General features: G+C 36.1%; 2 protein-coding genes and 1 pseudogene across 6 annotated transcripts; all 3 read right to left on the reverse strand.

Moving 5' to 3' along the window:
- Window positions 1–307: 307 nt before the first annotated feature.
- On the reverse strand, window positions 308–8,161 carry LOC103961711 (protein TRANSPARENT TESTA 9). Of its 5 annotated transcripts, none has more exons than XM_009374299.3 (20): window positions 7,935–8,159; window positions 7,310–7,361; window positions 7,158–7,234; window positions 6,932–7,065; window positions 6,633–6,726; window positions 6,372–6,429; window positions 5,646–5,754; window positions 5,431–5,551; window positions 5,166–5,352; window positions 4,556–4,824; window positions 4,217–4,305; window positions 4,047–4,102; window positions 3,613–3,660; window positions 3,334–3,474; window positions 2,690–2,795; window positions 2,095–2,169; window positions 1,930–1,979; window positions 1,629–1,779; window positions 1,334–1,500; window positions 308–824 (listed from the first exon to the last, which is right to left on the reverse strand). In XM_009374299.3, the coding sequence occupies exons 1-20, from the start codon at window positions 7,985–7,987 to the stop codon at window positions 543–545; spliced, it is 2,319 nt and encodes a 772-aa protein (XP_009372574.1). In that variant the 5' UTR covers window positions 7,988–8,159; the 3' UTR covers window positions 308–542. The 5 variants fall into 5 exon arrangements, with proteins under 5 accessions (XP_009372574.1, XP_009372576.1, XP_048424094.1 ...); XM_009374301.2 differs by having other exon boundaries at window positions 7,139–7,234; window positions 7,935–7,955; XM_048568138.1 differs by lacking the exon at window positions 308–824 and adding an exon at window positions 840–1,045 and having other exon boundaries at window positions 7,935–8,161.
- A 496-nt stretch (window positions 8,162–8,657) lies between these two features.
- On the reverse strand, window positions 8,658–9,999 carry LOC103961727 (annotated as a pseudogene).
- Window positions 10,000–15,885: 5,886 nt separating this feature from the next.
- Window positions 15,886–17,793, reverse strand: LOC103961710 (probable aspartyl protease At4g16563). The gene has a single exon (XM_048568166.1). The coding sequence runs from the start codon at window positions 17,717–17,719 to the stop codon at window positions 16,313–16,315; it is 1,407 nt and encodes a 468-aa protein (XP_048424123.1). The 5' UTR covers window positions 17,720–17,793; the 3' UTR covers window positions 15,886–16,312.
- Between the last annotated feature and the right edge of the window lie 4,521 nt (window positions 17,794–22,314).

A 22,314-nucleotide genomic window follows, 5' to 3' on the forward strand; every position in this document is an offset into this window, starting at 1 on the left:
GGGTTTGAACCTAAGATGTAGTGGGTTTAAGATGAAGGCTCGAATCATTAAGTATCAATTAGAAAAGATCACCAAACAAATTGTTTAAGAATCAATTAGAAAATTTGTGTTTAGAATGACCATGAAAAAACCCAGAAAGAAAGTTAACAACCGTAGAAGAACGAAGATAATCAGCGGTGTCTGATAGCCTCTTGCCTACAAGATTAATTTCTTAATCATCCCAGCTGATGAGGATAGCAGAATGGATCGAAACATAAAGCGCCTTTGGTTATTTGAAAGACATTTTAGCTCTTAAGTGCTCTCGTACTAAAGCTAGAAAATCCAAACCTTATTAACATTATTGTTGAGAAAGTCAATACAACGAAGCCCTTAATTGCTAACACATTTGGTGATCAGTACTGATCTACGATTATAAACAACTACTGTGAGCACAACCCTTTTATGTGACAGTAACAAAATTTGAAAGATAAAGGAGAGAAGAAAGACACAGAACTCAACTGAGGTTGTTGGCAAGCTAACTTACAACGCCGCAAATAAAAGCTTCACTCATCTTCGCTCTCTGATAAATTTCCGAGACAACTATTCTGCAGGAGAGGAGCAAGTACACTCTCGACAGAGGATCTTTGCTTCCTTGTTTCCTCAAGTATTGACAATCGAGCAGCTTCGCAAGCTTTGGCATTTGGAAAACCAAGTGTCCATCTCCCATCAGCCACACGATCGGACTTCCCCAAACGTTGGCCTCTAACTTTACTTTTGTGGAGTTTTGGTTCAAACTCTCTTATCTGAAGATGCAACCATGTCGGGTGATCCTCGTCTATTTTTGGCTGTTTCAAGTGAGAAACCATATTAACTATGTAGAAAAATAATGACGAGAAAAAAGAAAGAAGATCTACAAAAATCAAAAGAATTTCAAGCTCCCCTGACACTACGTTGTCAATTTTACTATCACTTCTTTTTCCGTATTTCACCCCAATTTTGCGACTGTCAGCTTCTTCGTATTACTACATTGTCTTTTGTTCAATATGAAACTCCAAAAACTCATTTCCTATAAGATAGACAAGGCACATTTGTAGAACTCTATTTCAAGCCTGTTGTCATAAACAAGAATTTTTCAATAAGCAATTGGACTCTAATCTAGCATAGCGCAAGACCACCAAGAAAACCGGCCATAACCATAAGCCTAATTGACACAATTGATCAATGTGAGTATCATAACTAAATCAGTTTAATTGACCTCTCACACTAAAATCTAGAATTTTAGAGTTGACTTCATGCTGATACACGAAACTAGCCAGGACTAGAAGCAAAGCATATATCTATATTTTTAACTTACAATTAAACCAGCCAATGGTGCAATAGCAAGTACAATTCCTCGTTGACTGCAGAAAGGATGCTTCTCTGCAAGAATCACTTTTCCAGATGTTTTCTTTGCCACAGGTATCAGGTAGATATCCCTGATTCCAGCGTTGGAAAATGAAATTCTACATGGAATTCCAGATCCTGCAGAAAGTTGTAGGAAGTAAGAATTCAAAACACACACACACACACATTGAGAGAGAGAGAGAGAGAGAGAGAGAGAGAGAGAGAGAGATACTGGAAATATTCAACTTTTAATGGATAATACCCACCTAAAGCAACCTCCGACCCAAAGCTTGCAGACACACCATTTGAAGCATGCATATTACTAGAATCAGCAATTGCACTGCTGTCCAGCCAAGGCTCTTCAAGCAATTCTCCTTTGGAAATTGTTGATTTAAGTTGAAGATGGAGAATAAAAACCTAAAAGTAAACCAAGGGAACCTTCAACGAAATATCAACATAAAAACTAGAAGTGGTCAATCAAGGAAGACCAGCCGAGAGAGAGAAAGAGAGACTACTAGTACAACATTAGAAGAAATGTTAAAAACTGATACTAATGATGGGATTTACCTTCACATTGTCAACCATCCTCTGAAAAGCAAAGTATGAAGTTGCATCACCTGCAATATGCACATAAATTTATTTCTCTCTAAGCTAAACCCTTTCTGAAGCTTTCTGACAAGAGAAGTACAATCCATAAAGAAATTTTTTAAATAAAACAGAGAAAAGATGTACCATCAGTTGTTTGTTGGCTAACATCAAGCTCGAGAACAAAAAAAGGATCTTTACATTGGGATGCTTCCAGGAGAGCTGTATGTTTGAAAATAGATAAACTGAATTTAGCAAGTAGTTCCATATTCCATATCAAATAAGTAAAGTAATTTTTTTTTCCTATGTTAGAAACCAACTCGCATCCTAACAACTGAAACTATTGTGAACATTGAGAAACCACTAAAACTTCACATGATATGAGAGTGACAGATCCTAAGTTCAAATCCGGCTATTTCAACCTCTAAACTTTAATGATCTCCAGACAGAGATTTTTTTAGAGTATAAAACGATTTTTATCCTAAACTTAACAGTTTAAGCTTTTGTCAATAGTATTGAAACAATAAAAAAATATGATGGAAATATAACAAGATCTTGAGTGCAAACCCGTGCAACTGCAAGTTCACTGATTCTATTGGACTCCATGTAGGTTTCAGCAGGGGGAGATGGTATAATATGAAATAATGTTGGTCTACATCCTAACAGCTTAATCTTTTGGGAACAATGGAACTAAACTACCATCATCCCAAGAAGAAACCATATCCCCCCTCCCCCAACCTACCTGCTTTACAGTTTGCCCATTCATTTCTGAAAGCCTCTGGGATATGATCAAACCAGCATCCATCAAGTTCTTTCTGAAGACATTCACGGGACTGCTGATATGAGGTCTGTCCACACAAACTAGAAAATATAAAACTTTAGAAAGTATGAGACACATTTACACTACACCACATAATATACTACTAGATCATACGAAATAGTAACTGTGCACTTCAGAGCTTGCTTTTTACTCTTAACTCAGAAAGGTCAGACAGTGTTCTTCAAACTCCATTTACATTTATTAGCTACATAATGATTTTAATTGGCAATCATCATTATATGTCTTCTTACAGTCCTATACAGCAATTTTGAATTTTAAACTAACAGACCTATCTATCTGTAACCACAATTTTAACATCTATCAACTTTTTTCTTTGAAACCTATATATAGAATCCCACAGTTCCCACCATACAGTGTTCTACCAAAGCTAGGCCCTGGAAGGTTTGATGTGGTACTATTCCTTCTTTAGAAAGCTCAACCAATTACCAATCGTTTCCAGTCTTCCCAAGAAAATACGAATAATTATCCATTTCATTTTGGTATGATTTCTGATGTGAGTGTAGAATAATATACAAGTGCTTCTACCAAATCAGTTGAATCTTTACATTGAATAGCTGGAAATTATGATCGCTAAGCCCTTTTCCTTGACAAATCAAAAGCTTCCGCAAGAACCACCCTGTATGCCATTGTATTAGTATAGAGTAAGGTGGTTGACTTGCTAAAACCTTCAATAATGCATTTAAAATCTGTAAAATGAAAATTCAGTTCATCACGACACTGAAAGCCACAAGGGTCAAATTTTAAATAGTCAAACTGCTGACCTAAAATGACCAATAAGTGAAGATATATATTTAAATAAACAATAATTATCAAAAAGTCACTACCACATCCATATGTTTCCATAGGAGATTTCCAATACTACCATCCACATCCTGTCAAGATATGAAATGGAAATTTGTCAATATATTTCGAAAGTGTTTCAAAACGGTGGAATAAAGTCAAATGAATCTTCAAATTGCACATACAAAACTAGCAAATGCAGAACATTCAACAAAAATGCCAAGAAATGTATGCATTATATGGAGAAATGGTTGTCAACACAGAAGTTTCAAAAATTGAAAATGAAATTCAATGTAAAGGTCTTTGAATGCAACAGAAAATACATAATACGCAGAATAAGCATAAATCACCATCATGCATAAAACTAATATACAGTAACTTTGTTTTATTAGTCAGTAAACTCAGTACTCACTTATTACCAGCTGGAAATTACAGAATATATAAAGCGCACATTGAAAAATTGAAGTTATTAACTCACAATCATATATTGCATTCCACTTAATCCAGTCATTTGAGCCGGCAAAGGATGAAGATCTGCATCAATGAAAAGACAAATTAAAGATATGAACAAAGTCAGTTCCAAAACGGCTATCAGACCGATGCGTTGAAGTTATGTCTTCTGTACAACAGCAGATTCTAAATTAGTACCTTTCGTTTCTGCTAAAATAAACAACAAGAATAGTGATGCTAGCAATAGACTACGATTCTCGGAGAAAATATGTGCTAGTATTCCACTCCTGCATCAGGAAAAAATTTCATAAACATCAAAATGTATGTAATAATTATCAATTGTCATCACTCTTTGATATAAAAGAACATTAATTGACCTGTTAACTAACTTAGTGAAATGTGAACAGATTGATTTTTTAGTCTTAGTATTCGAGTACCTCTGCCCAAAATAATGAGAAAGAAACTACGTTTCTCTCATTTCTTTACTCTCTCTTTCTGGAGAGGAGGTTATAAGAACTAAAACAGAAAAGTAACAACCTTTTGATAGAGACAGTATCAGTAAGGAGGCTATTATTTTCTGCTCCTTCAGTCTCATGACTAGAAGATACTATTCCCATTTCACTCAATATAGATTTAGCATGACCATCGCTCTCAGTTGAGTCCCCTTGAACAGCATCTCTCACACTTGAGGCCATATGAGGATATAAAATAACTTCGGCGACAGAGTTGAACATGCCTTTTCCACCAATGACTTGAAGAAGACAAGAAATAGTATAGAAAGACGTAACTGCAGACAGATTTGAGCCCTGAATCATAAATGAAATGCTGAATGAATACAGCATATAAAAAAGATATATCATTGTGAATAGTACTATGTAGCTTGTACAGTACAACAAATGCAGCTTAACATTGAATCAATTAGCAATGCTTGACCATTGTTTTTTGTGATTACTTTTTTACATTTGTTAAGTGGTTTCAAAAAGTGGTGTGTGCATGAGACGAAAAAGGATGTGCAGAAATTATTTCCCAAAATGTAATGTGGACATACGCAATTCTAGGTTTTCCAGTAGGAACTATCTACCAACAAAAAGTATTTCTCATGCTGATAAGAAAGCGAATGAAGCAGATACAAGGAAGAACATCTTACGTTACTCTGCCCCATCTGCAGTAATGGGAGTAATATGGGAACGATTAATATTCTAAGAAGATTTTCAGTAACTGCTCTACTCAAACGAGACTCGCCAATACCAAGTATGTCCTTCAAGTAATACAGATCATCGACTATCTTATCAGTTTCCAAAAGTATTTCTTCTTTCTTTTGACGTGTACGCATCCTGCATCAATAATTAACCATTCAGCCTTCCAGATGCATAGTACCTAAATCTCATTTTACCAAATTCAAGTACACATACTCTGCATCGTGGACAAGGGCATCTAGATGACAGAACTTCTTGCTTAAGCTTGAAACCATATCTGAGAAATACTTTGAGACTGGAGGAGTTGTTATATATTGATAAACCATATTATCACTAACTGCACGACGAAAAAAATACTGTTTCAAAATACGGAAAATGTTTCCGTTAGCAGATTAGAAAAGGAAGAAAAAAGAAAGATAATAGCAGCATACCATTATATATACTGAGAGTTAATGCACAAATAGCTGTCTGAATCATCTTATCCCCATGGTGGGCAAATTTGAGAGCCTCATCATACAGGGGAAATGACACTACAGCATCCTGCGATTGGAGGGAGACATGGACATGAAAAAATTAATTAGGGGCCATGCATCTAGGCATGCACACTTAAGCTAAATAAATGCAGTGATAACGTAGTGACCATCCTTTAATTATTGATGACGGTATGAAACAGTGACTGTCATTTCTTGTAACTCATTATTGCTTCTCCCCTTATAAAAACAACATAAATTATAAATAAATAAACTAAAAATTTTAAAATAGATTACGCAAGCCTAGATGATGATGAAAAGAACCGATAAGATGCCTCAAAAAGAGAAAAGGCGTTACAGTTCTCCAGGGTCCACACAAGACAATCAGAAATGATAACAAGGACTGGCCTAAGCCTTGATGGCCCTGCCAGAAACCACTTGGAGAACATAGAACACAAGAAGCCATCTGCATGCTCTAGTCTAACAGGCTCAACCCTGAGGCCAAAACTTTTTTGCTTCTTAAATAGTAGGAACCCACTCAAAGTGTACTTTAAACAATGTTTTCACATCCATTACCAATGGTCCGCAGGATACAAATACGATTTTGACTGCCACTGCAGACAGAACTGCATCTATCAAGTAAATCATGACTTGTACCAAAAATTTACACAATAAACTTTAACTTACCCCGTGAACCTTCAGAAGAAGGCAAAGTGTATCTTTGTTTAATTTATTGCCCACTGCTCTGAGTAGAGAGAAACGGGGGAATCAGGAAAATAATAAACTTCACAAGTAATGACAAAATCAATCTAAAACTGCATCACAACTGCTTTAGCAAATAAGAGTTTTATATATATATATATGTGTGTGTGTGTGTGTGTGTGTGTGTGTGTGTGTATGCATGTATTGAACGTGAATGTAGAGAGAGAGAGAGAGAGAGAGAGAGACCTCAAAAAGGAAACATAATATAACGCTAGATCTCCTCCAAATTCAAACTTGTGTCCTATAATATTGTTGATGTAGTCATTGCTAAAACAATAATCTGCATCAAAAAACCATCAACAGATCACCAATAAGTAGAAGCAATAAGCTTAACAATGGCACAATTAATGAAAAATAAAAATAGAAATTCAGGAGAAGGCATGTTTGGAACCGATTTCCATCATGGTTGCAGCTACCAAATCTTTGGTAACCTAAAAATTGGAGGAGTAATCTTAGATATTGATTAATTGCATTTAGAATCTTACAAATTGAAAGGTCACTATTCATATTTTGAATCATTATACTCAGATACTGAAGCAACGGTGCCTCAATTCTTGAATTTCTACTGATCCTTAGCACACGAACAAAGTCTGATAAAACTTGGTATTCCATAAAGTATCTGCATATAAGTTAAAAGTAACAATTAAAATATGAACAAGAAAATAAAAGGCGTACCAATATAGAAGCTTTACCATGAACAACAGTGCATACTCGAAAATCAATGGGTCTTGTCTATCGCCATAAGTAACTAGCTCCACTATGGACTGTAATAAATCTATGACTAGTTCCTGGTAGAGAGTCACATGAGGGGAAGGTGAGGCATATTAAACTGAATGAAACAAGAGGAAAGTCTAACAAGTTACCCTGTTATGCCCGTCCACAACTTTGATCTTCCGCAGTTCATTGATTACGTACCTATTTCGATAACAGCATAAAAAAAAGTATTAGTAAAAATACTTGATGATGATTATGACGATGAGGATGCCTACGAAACAATGAGATACACTCTTAGGACAAAACTTCAGTGTGCTACTAAATAGTAGATGCACTGCAGACATTGTTACCCATTACCTCCACTTTCGAGAAATAAGGTTTTCAAATTGGCGACCGAACAAGTAACTAAAATTCACCTACCACTCTTTAAGCCCTCAATCTATAAATTGACACAATGTAGGCATTACCTCCACATTCCCAAAAATCGAGTTCTGAATCCGGTTACAGGACAAGTATCTAAATTAAAATTCACCCAACACTCTCTAGTCTCTATACCTTCAAATGTAAATCAAACTACAACCATATCCATAATTCGCTTCCCATATACTTTCAGGGAAGTTGAATTAAAATACCCAAAATCGACTATTTCAGTTGCTCACAGTTGTTTAAAATAAATGAGGAACTAGTCTAACGAGTAGTGTAGAACCCTAATTTACGAAATTGGGAGTGAATGTAGAAGTTGAAAAATTGGAGAGAGAAAAACGGGGAACTTACTTGAAGTACTGGAGCGAGAAGCGGTCGATGGAGCGCCAGAAAGAGCGCCACATGGTGGCGAAGACGGCGGCGACAAGGCTGACTGACCTGAGCGATCAAATTGAAGACGGCTTGGTACGAAGGGAAGGGAAGGGAAGGGAAGTTCTTTCTCGTTGGCTGTTTGGTTGGAAGGGAAGTTCTTCATATTCCTCTCCCTATGCGTTTTCTACTTTTTGCTTTACTTGTTCTCAATGCAACGCGCCAAATTATGTGGACTCACTTTTGAGTACAGCGGTTACGTGGCGTTCGGTCTTATAATGTATTTATAAAATTATAAATTTTTTGGCACATTTACGATGAACTCGATTAATGTAAATTGTTTTCCAAATTGAGTTCTCTAGTTGGTTTCGTAATCGTTTCGGTCTTATAATGTATTTATAAAATTATAAATTTTTTGGCACATTTACGATGAACTCGATTAATGTAAATTGTGTTCCAAATTGAGTTCTCTAGTTGGTTTGGTTTAGATTTCGAATTCCATTATAGCACAGCCTAAAAACATAAGGGTTCAAATTGGTTCATTTTAGGTCTCAAATTAATAGCATAAACAAACTGACTAAGTTCATTTTATAGATCTTACACGTATCAAAGTAATTTTATCCCGTAAATTGAATAGTAGTTAAGATACTTTTTAGCATTATATTTAGAGATAGATTACATCAAATTCAAACATTCCTACGGATTTTGGTTATTGGTGTTACACGATTGAACTTGATATATAACCAAACTATAAATAGGCGATTTAATTCGGTTTAGGAAATTTCAAAGTTCAAATAAGTGGTTGACGTGAGGTCAATATCCGTTATACATTGGGACCAAGGTGGTACTAGGACCACTCAAAGGCAAGAAAACATGCATGTGAAGGTCCTCAGGGACCCTCCTAATAGTTGATACGGATTCTTTTGTGTTCATCAAGTGTTTGATATAATATTTATTAGGTGTATCTCGGCATCACTCTATTAAGTTGGCTCGTGGTTAGCCATATTGGGACAACATAAAAAAATTGAATAAAATAAGTTCATATCAAACGCTTAGTGGGCCCAGAAAAAAAAAAAAAAAAAAAAAAACTCGTACAAATTTTCTGAACCAAATTCAAATCACAAACATACAACTACAAAAGAGAGCACTTTGAGGAAGCTTTTCATATTTGCAAGAAAAGGAAGAAAAAAAATACATGAGGCCATTTGATTCGATTGTGTTGTCCAACCTTCCTCCAAAACCATCGAGGATGTTAGTGGTGGATCGTGTCCGAAAACGATCAGCTAGCTTTGAGTCTGTTTTTCTCGTATCCATTTAACAAAGTCGTCAACGATCAAAGGCCATGCAAGTTCAAGCTTGTATTTGCTAGGATCTTGAAAACTTATCGAATCGTAGAACCAGTAAAAGGACATCCACGGATCCATGGTTAAGACTTTGTAATCACTCTGAATCTTCAGATACTGAGTAAATAACTCAACCTGCGTTGGATATTGACATCCCAAAACAGTATTTAACAACTCGCATATCATGTCTATATCTATGCCTTTCTGTTCCTCCTCCGTGAAACAATATTTGAACGCATACAAACAGAAATCCATGAAGTCTGATAGTTCCCCTCTGACATCTTTATCTAGCTCTGCAAGTGCCTTGTTTAAGTTATCTACTTTGTTTACCCTTAGGGTTTTAAACCCTTCTCGCCATTCTTCTAGGGTTCAAGTATCCCTGCCTTGTTTAATTCATCTTCCATGCAAGCATCAAGTATGATCAACTTCCATTTCTGAACAACGACGTTCGATCCGCTCTGGCTCGATCCATCTGGCCACCTTAATCGATTTTCTGGAATTGTACATTGGTTGTTCATGGCCATCAGAAAGGTTCCGAGCCTGGCCGGGATCCCAATGGGCTTTGTTTTATCCTGACCCTTTCATTTGGGAGAGTCTTGGACTTGGATCTTAACACTTAGCTTGGCTCGTGAATTGGAAGGACCCATTGAGTGCATGCTTTCAGTCTCACCTAAAAAAAAGTTTTGTTCTTTTCTTTTGAGGAGAATGTCTGGATAAGGGATTTTTTAAGTATAAAGAGATTTAGGTTAAATTAAGAAGAAATATGCATTACAAGATATTAGATAGAGAGATTGAAAATGTATTAGTGAACATCAAAAAGCCAATAAACGAAGGAATAAAATGACTGTTTTTATAAGATTTAAAAACAAAAAACAAAAATACGAGGGGCAAATGACTCATATCACATAGTTATTTATAAATCTCTCTCGATGCTTTGCATTGATTGATTCAAATCTCATTAATCTATTGTTATGTGTTTCTTAATAATGTAGCTTACATGTTACTTGGAAATCACTCGTCCAAATTAGACCATAAAAGGCCAATTATTGTGGTTCGAAGGGGGTTGTCTCTAGCTATGGTCAGATTTGTTATGTCCCTATTTTTGTCAGTGGAAAATCTATTTCCTCAATTTATCTATTTATTACAGAGCTAACTAACTAAAATCTTTCGGCTACAGTCAAGAGTACGTCGAAGCATGAATTGACTTAGCAACGTGCACCTTGGTTAACATGCACTAGTGAGTGATTTCCTCCGTCAATAACACCGCTATCATGCACGAAGTGAAGCTTGATAGGAACCCGAGCTAACATCACATAATTTTCGAGAAAAATTAGGCGTTGCACTAATACGAGTTCAACTACAATAGAGGGCATATAAGAATTGGAAAATGTGATGTCGCCATAACATTAAAGTGTTATTTCCTTTAATTAAGAGAGCATAAATCAGGCCTAATTAGAATGGGCATTTCCTTCTGTTAGATTACGCCAAATATCCATGAAGAGCATAAAACTTACTCAATCACCTTGATTAAGTAAAGATAAGATGGTCAACGTTCGCCATCATTTTCATGATTTCCCTCACGGCATTTAGGTTTACATAAGCCTTGCTAATTTTCTAGCTTTTGACTTTCTTCATCAATCCATTCATTGTCAGCTTGTATGAGAAGTTATCAACCAATATATATAAATGAAACGCGAAAACTGTAGTTACTCTACAATGTTATGGTGCACGGCATGCATCGAACAATCGAGGGCCAAGATCTTTTTTATTCTATCTGGTCAAAAAGTCTAGGCAAAAATGTAAAATTATGTCGGGCATGCAGTTCCATCCCAAGTAGAAAAAATTATTTAATATAATACTACAACTTTGCCGTGTGACGTTACTAATTCACTCATGTTGTATATAGGAGTGAAAAATGAGTTTACAACTTCTACTAACATACAGTAGTTAATTTCTCACCACGCTGAAAACTGAAGCTACCAATATGGGAAAATTAACTTGTAAGTTTGTATATATAACTTCTATGATATTTCCGTGAGTTTTACCTTATTTGTAGCTCCAACTTATCTAAACAGTCACTGAAACTTGCAGCATCGGGGTCCCAATATATCACGCGACAAAATTGTAAGGAACTGTATATGCCTAGCTAGTTTGTTCTCTTGTACATCACGAGCCGGTTAGAAGTAAACTTTTTTGTCCAAGAACTAACTTTCTGGGAGATTCTGTGCCGTTGACAAGCGTGTAACTGAGAGTATTATTGCACATTAGGAAGGTATTGTACATAGAATATAATGTATGTGGTAGTAAATTTCCGTCGTTTTTAGTTTAGGGCTTAAGTGTGTAACAAAAAAAACTTACCAGAAATTAGTGGAGATGAGATATTTATAGGTATGTGGCAAGGGTTTTGCCCTACACAAGTCAGCATCCCATTAGCCAAGGTGTGTCATCCGTAGGATGGATGAAAAAAGAATAATCAAAAGCTATTAATTATTAGATAATATCTTGGGATATTCTTGTAAGTATCCTTAATTAGATATGACAAGGATTTTTTACTTGTTTGGGTTGATTTTCAATTAGAAAAATATTAAAGATATGATTAATTCTATTTTTAATAGACTTTTCCTCCTTACCATGAGTAGGCAAGCTTGGTTGTGTCGTAGAACCTCCAGGGATGTTTGGATTGCGAGTGAATATTTGAGGGCACTGGATTTAACGAGGGCATCTTGTCTTCTTCAAGAAAATGATCTATTGGTTGTCTCTAAAATTTTTGAAATTATTTTTTACTCCACAATATATATTGTACGTATGATCGTGTCTGTGGATGTAAATTTCTTCCTCCTTATTCTTGAACAAAATTGCACCTACAAAACAAATAACATCTTAGGCCAAGGCCAAGAGCCTCACACGCTGACGATAAATGAGGAGGGCTTTGGCCGAAGAACCTCTGATGCCCTCAAAATTCTAACTTTTGCATCGGAAGTTCTTTGGCCAAAGCCCCCCCTCCATTCATTGTGGGCGCGTGAGGCTCTTGGCCTTGACTTAAGGTGTTATTTATTTTGTAGGTGCAATTTTGTCCAAAAATAAGGAGAAAGAAATTTACATCCATAGTGACTTTGATTACTTATTACATTAGTTTTGAGTTAAATGTTTTCATTTTACATGCTACATTCTTCAATGCATGCGTGAATCGATCAACCGACATAAAACGTAAAACATAATCCAATTTAAAATCAAAGTGGTTTGGTTATGGAGGACATCATATTATGTATAGTTTGACTAATGCGACAAGAAAAGACTTAATATCAAACCTTCCTTTCATGACATGAAAAAAGTGAACATACCATATACCACTAGGCAGGAATAAAGCAGCCCACAGAACACTTTCTTTGAAAAATAATGGCCGGTGAGTAGAGATTCCAAAAGAAAACCGAAGGCCCTTTGGTGACTCATTTCTTTTATTCTTATCGAATCACATGCATCTCTTTCAATCTTCAAATATCTCACTTATCCTCCACGACAAGAAGTTGAAGAAACCTAATTTTTCTATCCTTACGGGACTTGGTTTTTTATTTTGGTTATAAATAGACGAAATGAGAGAAAAAGTTTGTCAAAGATTGAAGTGGAACATGATCAATGTATCATTTTATTTATTTTCTTTACTTATGTCAGACAAGGAAAGTGAAAATATAAGAAGAGAGGAGCGGGAAACTCGTATTATTACATTCTGCTTTTATCTTTGTTGTTGCAGTGGTATGATAACTCTATTTATAGAGATTTTCACCCGACATCTCTTTTAAATGCATGTAGAAAATTTACACACCAAAATAGTAAAAACCAAACTTCTACTATTTAAGCCATGCATTTTTTACTTCTATTCTTCCATCTTTCATCCTCAGCCACATGTTGTTTTATGTAGGCATTCACACCCATTTCACAACACTTTGGTATTTTTTTTATATGGGATGGGAATTTTTCTCTGCTTTAATTTTATGTATTCTGTTAGCTGAAGTAGGACCTTCTCCATATGAGTAAGGTTTTAACCTTATGACATGAGCATTGCACCACTATGTTCACAACACTCTTTCCTTGAAATCAGGCCAAGGAAATCTTTCTTTGTTGCTTGTGTGTCTAGCTAGCCGCATTTTGCAATTTCTTAGAAAATCAGGAGAAAGTTTGAAGGAAAACGATTTGCACACTTTTTTTTCCCTACACACTTATTTATTGTTTTACCATTAGGCTGAATAAGTCAGAGGAGAATCAATAGAAAAATAAATAAATAAATGTGTGCAGATGGAAAAAAAATAGGTGTGTGAAAAAAAGCTAGCCAAGTTTTGCATCCATTAGACTTTTATTCACTTAACACTACGATCTAATGGTACTTTAAGAATCTAAAAAAAAAAAAAAAAAAAAAAAGCTTGGAAGTCTTCAAAAACCTAATTTCAAAATTTTCCTAAAGCGCTATAACTTATAAGTTTATAACATTCACTCCCATTCATCCAAGTGGTGCAGTGTTCTTATTAGCACTTGAGAAAAAGACTACCCACCAAAACGGTGGAAGAAATCATATGAGAAATGTCATAAAATCTGACCTTTACCTTATGAGCAGTAATCATATACACACGTATTACTGTAAAAACTTCCAGCACTAGCGAAGGACATGCAGTGGATGAGAAATAGATGGCTACGATCATCCTCCTCATATATCAAACAATAATTTGACCCACTCTGCTCAGCTTCCTCGAATTGTTGTGGTCCTAAGCTACTTATCCATTCATGATCCATCTGTTTTCTTCCTTGAGGAGTTAAGCCTAATAAACCAGTATGGGGTTCCACCCTGGACTGGTTATTTTTGGGGACCTCAATGGCTCAAATCATCAAATGCTTGCACATGAATTATTGGTGCAATATACAACTGTACATGTACGTTTAATGTGGGAAAGATTTTAAAGTTGGTGCAACAAACACTTATATTGATAGATTGTGAATTTAGACGCAGCAACAAAATATAAAAAAGCAATATGATCGATAGTCTAGAATCACAGTACAATTTAAGTATCTTATGTTGCATTTTGTAGTGTTTGAGCAGTTCATATTGTTAGTCTTCCTTATAGTGTCTTTTTAACGATATAGCCTAAAAGTTCATCAAGACCTTGAAAGTCCCTTATCCAAACATAGTTGAGACTATCATATAAAATATCTCAATTCACCTCCTTTTACCTAATTGGAGAGTTCAAATTTTGTACATTCATTTTGTGTGTGACCTCTCTGCAACATCTATCATTGATTGACACATCTTAAGTTTATAGACAACAGAGTTCGAATTAAATTTATGAACACATGTCAATAGAGGCCACACACAAAATAAATGCAAAAGATTTAAACTCCTAATCGAATTATCATTAAAATCTAACTTAGGGTAATATATATTTCTTTTGTTCAACTAATGAAGTTAATGTTTTAGTTACATCCTACATGTGACTTTCACAAAAGTTGTGGGCGGTGCTCACGTATGTATGCAGCTGATTAACTTTAAAACTCTCACCTAAAAGACGACAGCAGATTTGCCAACTGTGGAGCTGAGATAAAAGGTTGCACCAGCCGGTGATCTAGGGACACCAAGCATGTGCCAATCTACTTGTCTAGCTTAGCATAATTACACGTCTTTGTTCTTTAATGTAATTAGGGTTTTGTAGCTTAATGTAATGAAATTTGAAGTGACGAATTTATCAGTACCATGTACTCACCAGCTATGAACGAAGCTAGAAATTTTCTTTAGTAGAGGTACCGTAACTTCTAGTTATACTTGACAAAAATAAAGCATCATAAATCATAATAATAGCATCTATAATTTCATTACCTTTTCTTTTTTCTCAAACTTCATTAAACTACCACTTCTACGATTTTATTTACAATTATGGGTTGAGAATATAAACTAAAATTATGATAAATTCAAGTTACATGTTTTTTTTTTAAATTAAAAAAAGCAGAAATAATATGACCAATATATTATTGCATCGATAATTACCATAATTTTTTCCCTCACAAAACTTAAAAAAAAACAGCTACTCCCAATGGGCCTTAGCTACCTCCGTCCATACTGCCAAGATTAAATGCTACTAAAATATTGACTGCTAAATGAAAATAGCATTACAAGGTGTACTTTTGCATATTATTAATGGTTATTTAACAACGACTACTAAAATCAATCACTAAACTATCTCTATCAAAATCAAAAAGGGTCTTTGTTTCCATGAGGAAAAGGAAAAGTAATGCGTATTTCGTAATTTTTTTCGAAGGGTTTAGTCAAAACATTGTTACAAATTCATATACTTTAAAAAAAATCTAGTTATGTTATGTTTAACCGTAAAAATGAGCTTTTATGGGACATTTTTCTGAAAAATTAAAAAACTAGAGATTCATCCTCCTCAAACTATGCAAAGCATAATTTAACATGAATATAACTTCAGAATTTATCTTAGATTTAAATTTAGTAGAGATATTACTAAAATAAATACAACGTAAAAAAACAAAATACAAACGTAAAATATATAATATGATCTAACACCGTTACGTAAATCATATAGAACATCTAATAGAAGAAGGTTCCATAAAAAAAGTGGGGCAGGTAAAGTCTGCCTTCCACATAGTACAAAGTGAGTTGGCATTAATGCAGATTGAACTACTAATTTATGCTCAATTTCTGCAATTGATTAAATAAATTAATACATATTCATACGTTGAATAATTCAATTAGCAAAACAAATCGAAACTTCTTCCCCAGCGTGAAAAATTATCACTAATCTATAAAAACACACAATAATTAACCTCCCTAAAATCTACCCAACTTGTCATCGTCGTTTCAAGTCACTGCCCAAAAACTTGTTTTGCGCTTCTTATTTTCTTTCCTATGTAATAGGAGATCAACTTATATGGATCAGGACGTCACAATGACATGGATATCAGTAGCTAGCGTTTGACTCCGTTCCAAGTAAGTCGTTTTAATGTGACGGGGCCTCTTCATTTACAACTCTGTTTCCGGAACCCAAACCTCTCACGCTCCAAATCATACTCCACGAAGAAATTCTGCTGCTGATAGTTCCCCAAAATAATCGCAGGTCCACCATTGCCCCCTGGACCAACAACCCCATCAGTAACAATCGTCAAGCACACAACGCCGGAACTCGAAACCAGCGAGAAATAGTTCGTCAATGGTAGCTCCATCTTAGCACCTCCTTTGAACTGGAAAACCAAGTCCGGAAACTCCAATTTCTCCTCCCTTGAAATATCAAAACAGGGACTCAATCCCGTCCTGTTTTCCAAGTCCTTAGCTCTCGTGTAATTCGCCATCTGTAACTCAAACTCTTTCGCAACGGCTTCGAAAACAGGCTTCTCCATGAACGTGAAGGTCGATCCGGAATCCACGATCGTCCCGCCATTGCCGTGGGCTCCGGGGACGAGAAACTTGTACGGAATATTGACGTGCTTCTTGCCTACGATGATTTTTCTGAGCATGATATAGTAGTACTCGCGAAATGCAGAGTTTGGAGAACCTGGGTTTTTCTGAAACGGCGTGTAGATCGAGCTCTGAGCTTTCGTTTCGTTTTTTTGGGCTGAAGAAATGGTGCCAGTATACAGAACAAGGTCGCTGCTTTGCGAGGTGTCGTCGAATTTGTGGGAGACTAAGCAGTAAGAGAATTTGGAAAGCCCCATTTGGGCAGGAAGGGATTGAGGTCCGCGGCCGAATCCGGCGATTCCGGCGGGCTGGCGGCTGGAGAAGACGGAGCAGCCGACGAGAAAATCAGGGACAATTTTCTCGGGAAAATTTAGTGACTCGGAAAGTAAAATCCCAGCCGTCGTGCCCGAACCGTACTGGAGTATGTACGCTGGGCAGGCTTGGGAGCAGTTTTGGGTAGTTGAGTCGTTGCAATTCTGGCATTTGGATTGGACTTCGGGGCCGAAAATCCAAGCGCATTTGGGGTTTTTGCAGCCGACGATTTTGGAGGAGGAGGAGAGTTTGGGGATGAACGCTGGAATTTTTGAGGGGTCGATGTTTGGGAACTGGCATTTGGAGCAGGTGTAGCGTTTGGTGCAGGGGAACCAAACGAGGCTGCTGCCGGTGTCCATGATGAAAGGGGAGGTTTGCGGCGGCGTGCCGAAGTGGAGGGAGACGGAGTAGCCGCCGTAGCTGTGGGGGAAGAGGGGGACTTTGGTCGAGGGAGAAGGGTGGGAGGATTTTTTGGGGTTTTTAATGTGGCGGGCTCGGGAGACGGAGGCGGTGGCATGGAAGTTGAGGGATTGGAGTAGATCGGTGGACGGTGGTTTGGGGAATGGGGAAAGAGGGATGGTGAGTTTGGATGAGAGAGAAGGGAGGAGGAGAGAGAGGAGAGTGGTGAGAGAGAGGAGGAGGGAGGTGGGAGTTGCCATTGGAGCAAGAGTTGGTACTTTTCCGAGGGTTTGGTTTTGGTGAGCTTCTTTATAGTGAAAGCAAGTAGAAAGAGGAGAATCAAGTTCGATTTGGGCAACACAAACTGCCCTTTTGTTGCACATAAATTAACAGTAAATGCCACTACTCGGATTTCTTTGCTTGGGTAAAATTCCGAATGCATTAACTATTGACAAATCATTCATACACAGTGTAAGTGTAAAATAAAAGACGAAAAAAAAGGTAGCACATCACTACTAAGAATTGACCTAGAGACGACGACTTCTAAGTACAGACATGGGGACAATCAGTCACACAGACCCACAGTTAGTCTCTTGGAGGCTGACTACAGTTATTGAAGACATTAGATGGATCGCATTCTCTTTTACACATATTTCTTGGAGCTATATATTTTTGGGTAAGTGAATTTCTTAGCTGATGCAACTACTGGTATTGATTATTTTGTTGAGGACATTTATAACTGAGATAGGTCACTACTTGTAGCGACCCATCCTGCTTTTATATTTCATTGTATTGACATGAGCTATAAAATCAAAATGTATATGATATTGGATATTTATGTATTTTTATACCAGTAGAATTATAGTGTAATCTCCACTACATAAACAATTCTAGCACTTTAAACTTTCCTTAGGCTAGAAGCCTTTAACCAAGAAAGATGAAGAAAAAAAGACACTTGAAAAGTTGTGATAATCTTGAACTTTAAGCTCTCTTTACCAAAATTTTGTTAGCAAAAGAAAGCACTTTGTGGCTTGCCTCCATCAAACTTCCTTCTCCCTTTGTTATAGTTTTTTAATTTTGGTAAAACTTGCTCATTTGATATTTCAATTTACATAATTTTTTTTTTTTAACAAACGATATTCTCCAATCAGGGGTAATGGGGTGGGCTAAGTCTCACAATAGGTTAGGAATAATGTGATTCAATTTTATCTTTGACGAGAATCAAATCTAAGACCTCTCACTTACAAGTAAAAAATAATATCACTATATCATAGTACTAAATGACGATTTGCATAATTATTAGCTAAAAAGCCACAACATACGGTCGGAATGGAAATTATTGGGACAGCTTGGCATGAAAGGAATCTTGTTCTTGATGGGGGCATAAGGTCGGGTACCCTTGTAAAAACACTGAAATTCCATCTCCAATTTTACGGCGTTGAAAATGATAACAAAACGACGTCGAAAAGTCTCGGGTGAAAACAAAGCAAAACTTGTAGCCGTTGAAGTCTTTGACTCTCGTTACCCTATTCTGGCACGCGGTATATCTGTATGATTACCGTTAACAAACACGTACGGCGTGGCGCTAGTGCAGAGAAGCTGATGATCTGCTGCTTCCGTGATCACCAAACAACAGGCGGGGGTGGGACCTGGAGAAGCATCATCGCTGTGATGCGTTTGGTGTCGGAGAGAAAAAAAATTCTGTAATCATGATCGTTCATCGTACATTGTGCAGTCAGTTTTTATTAAGTACTATTTATATTTAATTTTAAATTTTAAATTTTAAATGATTTCTGACCGCACAATATATGATAAACGTATATAATTGCGGGACTTCTCGGATCCCCAGAAGTTAGAGATCTCTTGTTAGAGATCTCTTGGTGTAGCGAAACGGAAATCAACGGCAACAGGAGTTACAGTACACGTGAAAGAATAATGGGAGCATAGTGGTGTCACCCTCAAACAACTTTCATTTTTTATTTATTAATATATTCTTTGTATTTTGATCTTACTGTTGAGAAAAACTCGTGTAGAGCTTGGTTTATCGTTGAATTTTGGTGAGTGGATGCCGATTTGGTTTAAAACTCGCAACTAGTATCTTTTCTACTAATTAACGATAAATTAATTAGAAAAATCGTCTACTACTAATTCATATACGCCATGAAACTCATATCCCACTAGCAAGCCAAGCCACAAGAGCTTTGTCGCATATGTATGAAAAACATTTTCTGTTTTTATTTATTTATTTATTTATTAAATCCATAGATTTAAGAACTTAAAAAGAAGTCACTAAGCCCTTTGTTTTCCTGAAAAAAAATCACTAAAACATTTGTGGTAATTTTATATACGGGTATAAAAATATATTTTAAATCAAATTGATGAATATCCAGATACGAAAAATTGGGTCCATGAAGAACCACTCTTGCTCAAAATTATCTTCCGCCCACCACTCAATTGAACAATCAAACCCACATTGTGCAAGTTGTTTGTGACAATTGACAAAAACACAAAGCATGGCAATGACATGGACTCCTCACCTCCAGAACTCCTAACATCACCAGCTCTCTCATGATTAATCATTTGACTCTCAAACTCTTGTGCTACTGCTGACACATTGAAAAGAGACTCCTCGATCCATGAATGTAAAGGTTGCTCCAGTGTCAATTACAGTCCCACCATTTCCATCATATATTCAGGTGTTGGAAAAGTTGATTAGTTAGTTGCTTGTTACACTCAAGGAGTGGAGTAATAATGGATTGCAAGCTTACTATTACTATTTCCGATATTCGAACCTAAAATATCTCATTTGTAAATGAAAAGGAATATCACTAGATCGTATTATTTAGTGGTTTGTTTGTTATTACGTTAGGAACTTAGGGTATTTTTGGTATTTTATGTCTTAGGGTTTTCTTGTAGGATAAGACTTTGAATTTCTTGCCTATTGGGATTAGGGTTAGTTCTTCATAAAAATGATGTTTTGTAACTTTGGAGGATAAAGTTTAATAAAATGTAATATCTGAGGGTAAAGTAGCCTTGGCATTTTGTAGTGTTTCAGTGTTTCTAGTTAATTAAGTATTATTCGTAATTTTATAATATGTTTATTCTGTGTAGTCTGATTTTCAACTTGATATCAAAGACAAGTTGTTGTATGCCGGGATACTACATCTGCCCAAATGTCTAAAAATCTAAGTGTCATTTGTCTATTTGAATCCGCATCTACCATCTGAATCTAGATTATGGTTTAGTTTTTTATAAATAGGATGCTATATGATGATTGACTATCGCCGCATAAGCTTTGTTTTCTTCCCGTGCAAGTTTTACATTGTCATATTCTGAAAAATTAGAACCTCAATTCCTCCAAACATTAAGACCCAATTGGGATGTCCATGAGCTGGCTCACTACCAAACACAGCAAGCCCAGCAGGTTGTTGGTATGAAAAACTGGAGGAACCCACAAGAAAACTAGTCACATTCCTCTAGGGTTTCCAAAATTAAATTCCCAATTGTTGTCCAAGAAGCAAAGACATAATTATAAGATGAACATGTTCCACCAAGTCCACATTTTGGTCTGACATTTGGGCTTATGATCTGACTGCATTGTTTGTCAGTGCGCAACGACGTTTTGAACAATCTATTGGTCATGATACAAATTTGACGATCGATTGGGCCGTATTTGTTTGTTTGGTTTATTTGCAATATGATAAGGTTTATGTTGTAAGTCAGCCAAAAAGCCCATGACAAAAATGGGGATCATACAACAAATAACTGTGCATGGGCCATTACATGTTTTACTAGTGGGGCCCATTATAGTAATCATTTATTCTGTTTTTTTTTTCTTTTTTATGAGAGGACTTACATGACATGAGTATCTACTATGATAGTGTTCCGTGCTAATAAAATAAAGACAATGATAAAACTTTGTCTACATGTTCTTATTATGTTGGACGAGATAATATGTGGCTATGCACTCATGACATGTAAGTTGTTCTCCTTTTGAGGGCATATAGCAATAGTAGTAATACTTTTTGATTAGGTGTAACTTTCTTTCATTGATTTAATAAATCTTCCATCGTATTGTTGAGAAACTTTTATAGGTATCGGGAATACAAAATACGTGGTATATCATTTTCACGTGTTATGTAGGCGATATTATACTATTAATGTTATGACACGTGGTATTACTAATCTCTTGTTATGACACATACATTTATTTACTAATATCATATTGGAGGCAACAAGATAACTTGTTTTCACATTGAATGATTTGTCTGGATGGTTGAATTCTTCTTTTGTAGAAATTTATCGTACTCTTTACAAAAAATAAAGCCCTGTGGGTGGGTAACCATTTGTTGTCGACTCGGACCAGGCCATCTTATTTCGCTGGAAAACGCATTTCGCGTTAGCAAAGTTAGACATATCTCTTTAGTGGTTAATCAAAATACAAGATGGTTAACTACATTTTCTACTTCATACGCCTGTTAACCTCTAGTGAAAAGACGGAAGAAGAGGGTAACACTGATTCAATAGAGTCTAGAGATCCTATAGGGCCCAATAGAGAGTTGTGAGACTTTTTTGGATGATCTTATCTTTTCATGACAAAAGACATCACTTGTAACAAGGTTATAGCTCTTATGATACGTTATAAATCGCTTATCATATCCCTGATGTGTATATGTCAAAGAAACATACACTGAATTAGTTTTCATATCATTTAGCATATAAAAAACAATAAACTATAAACCTACAACAAAGCCATGTGTTGTATTGCAGAAACATGTTATTTTCCCTTTGAGTATTGTTGAAATGATCAAGATTCAGTATCTCCTTGGCCACTAAAAGGGAGCTGGATTGTCTG

This window comes from the organism of the source record quoted next, unplaced genomic scaffold (assembly GCF_019419815.1).
Source record: "Pyrus x bretschneideri cultivar Hongxiangsu unplaced genomic scaffold, Pyrus_bretschneideri_v1 Contig47, whole genome shotgun sequence".
NCBI classification, from domain to species: Eukaryota; Viridiplantae; Streptophyta; class Magnoliopsida; order Rosales; family Rosaceae; genus Pyrus; species Pyrus x bretschneideri.

Bases quoted from the DNA above. Each gene is read 5' to 3' on its own strand.
- LOC103961711 (XM_009374299.3), bottom strand. From the start codon at position 7,987: ATGTGGCGCTCTTTCTGGCGCTCCATCGACCGCTTCTCGCTCCAGTAC. The intron at 7,362-7,934 runs GTAAGTTCCCCG...TTATCGAAATAG, and splicing joins TTCTCGCTCCAGTACTTCAA to GTACGTAATCAATGAACTGC. The intron at 2,796-3,333 runs GTAAAGATTCAA...TTGTGTGGACAG, and splicing joins ATAATTTCCAGCTATTCAAT to ACCTCATATCAGCAGTCCCG.
- LOC103961710 (XM_048568166.1), bottom strand. From the start codon at position 17,719: ATGGCAACTCCCACCTCCCTCCTCCTCTCTCTCACCACTCTCCTCTCT.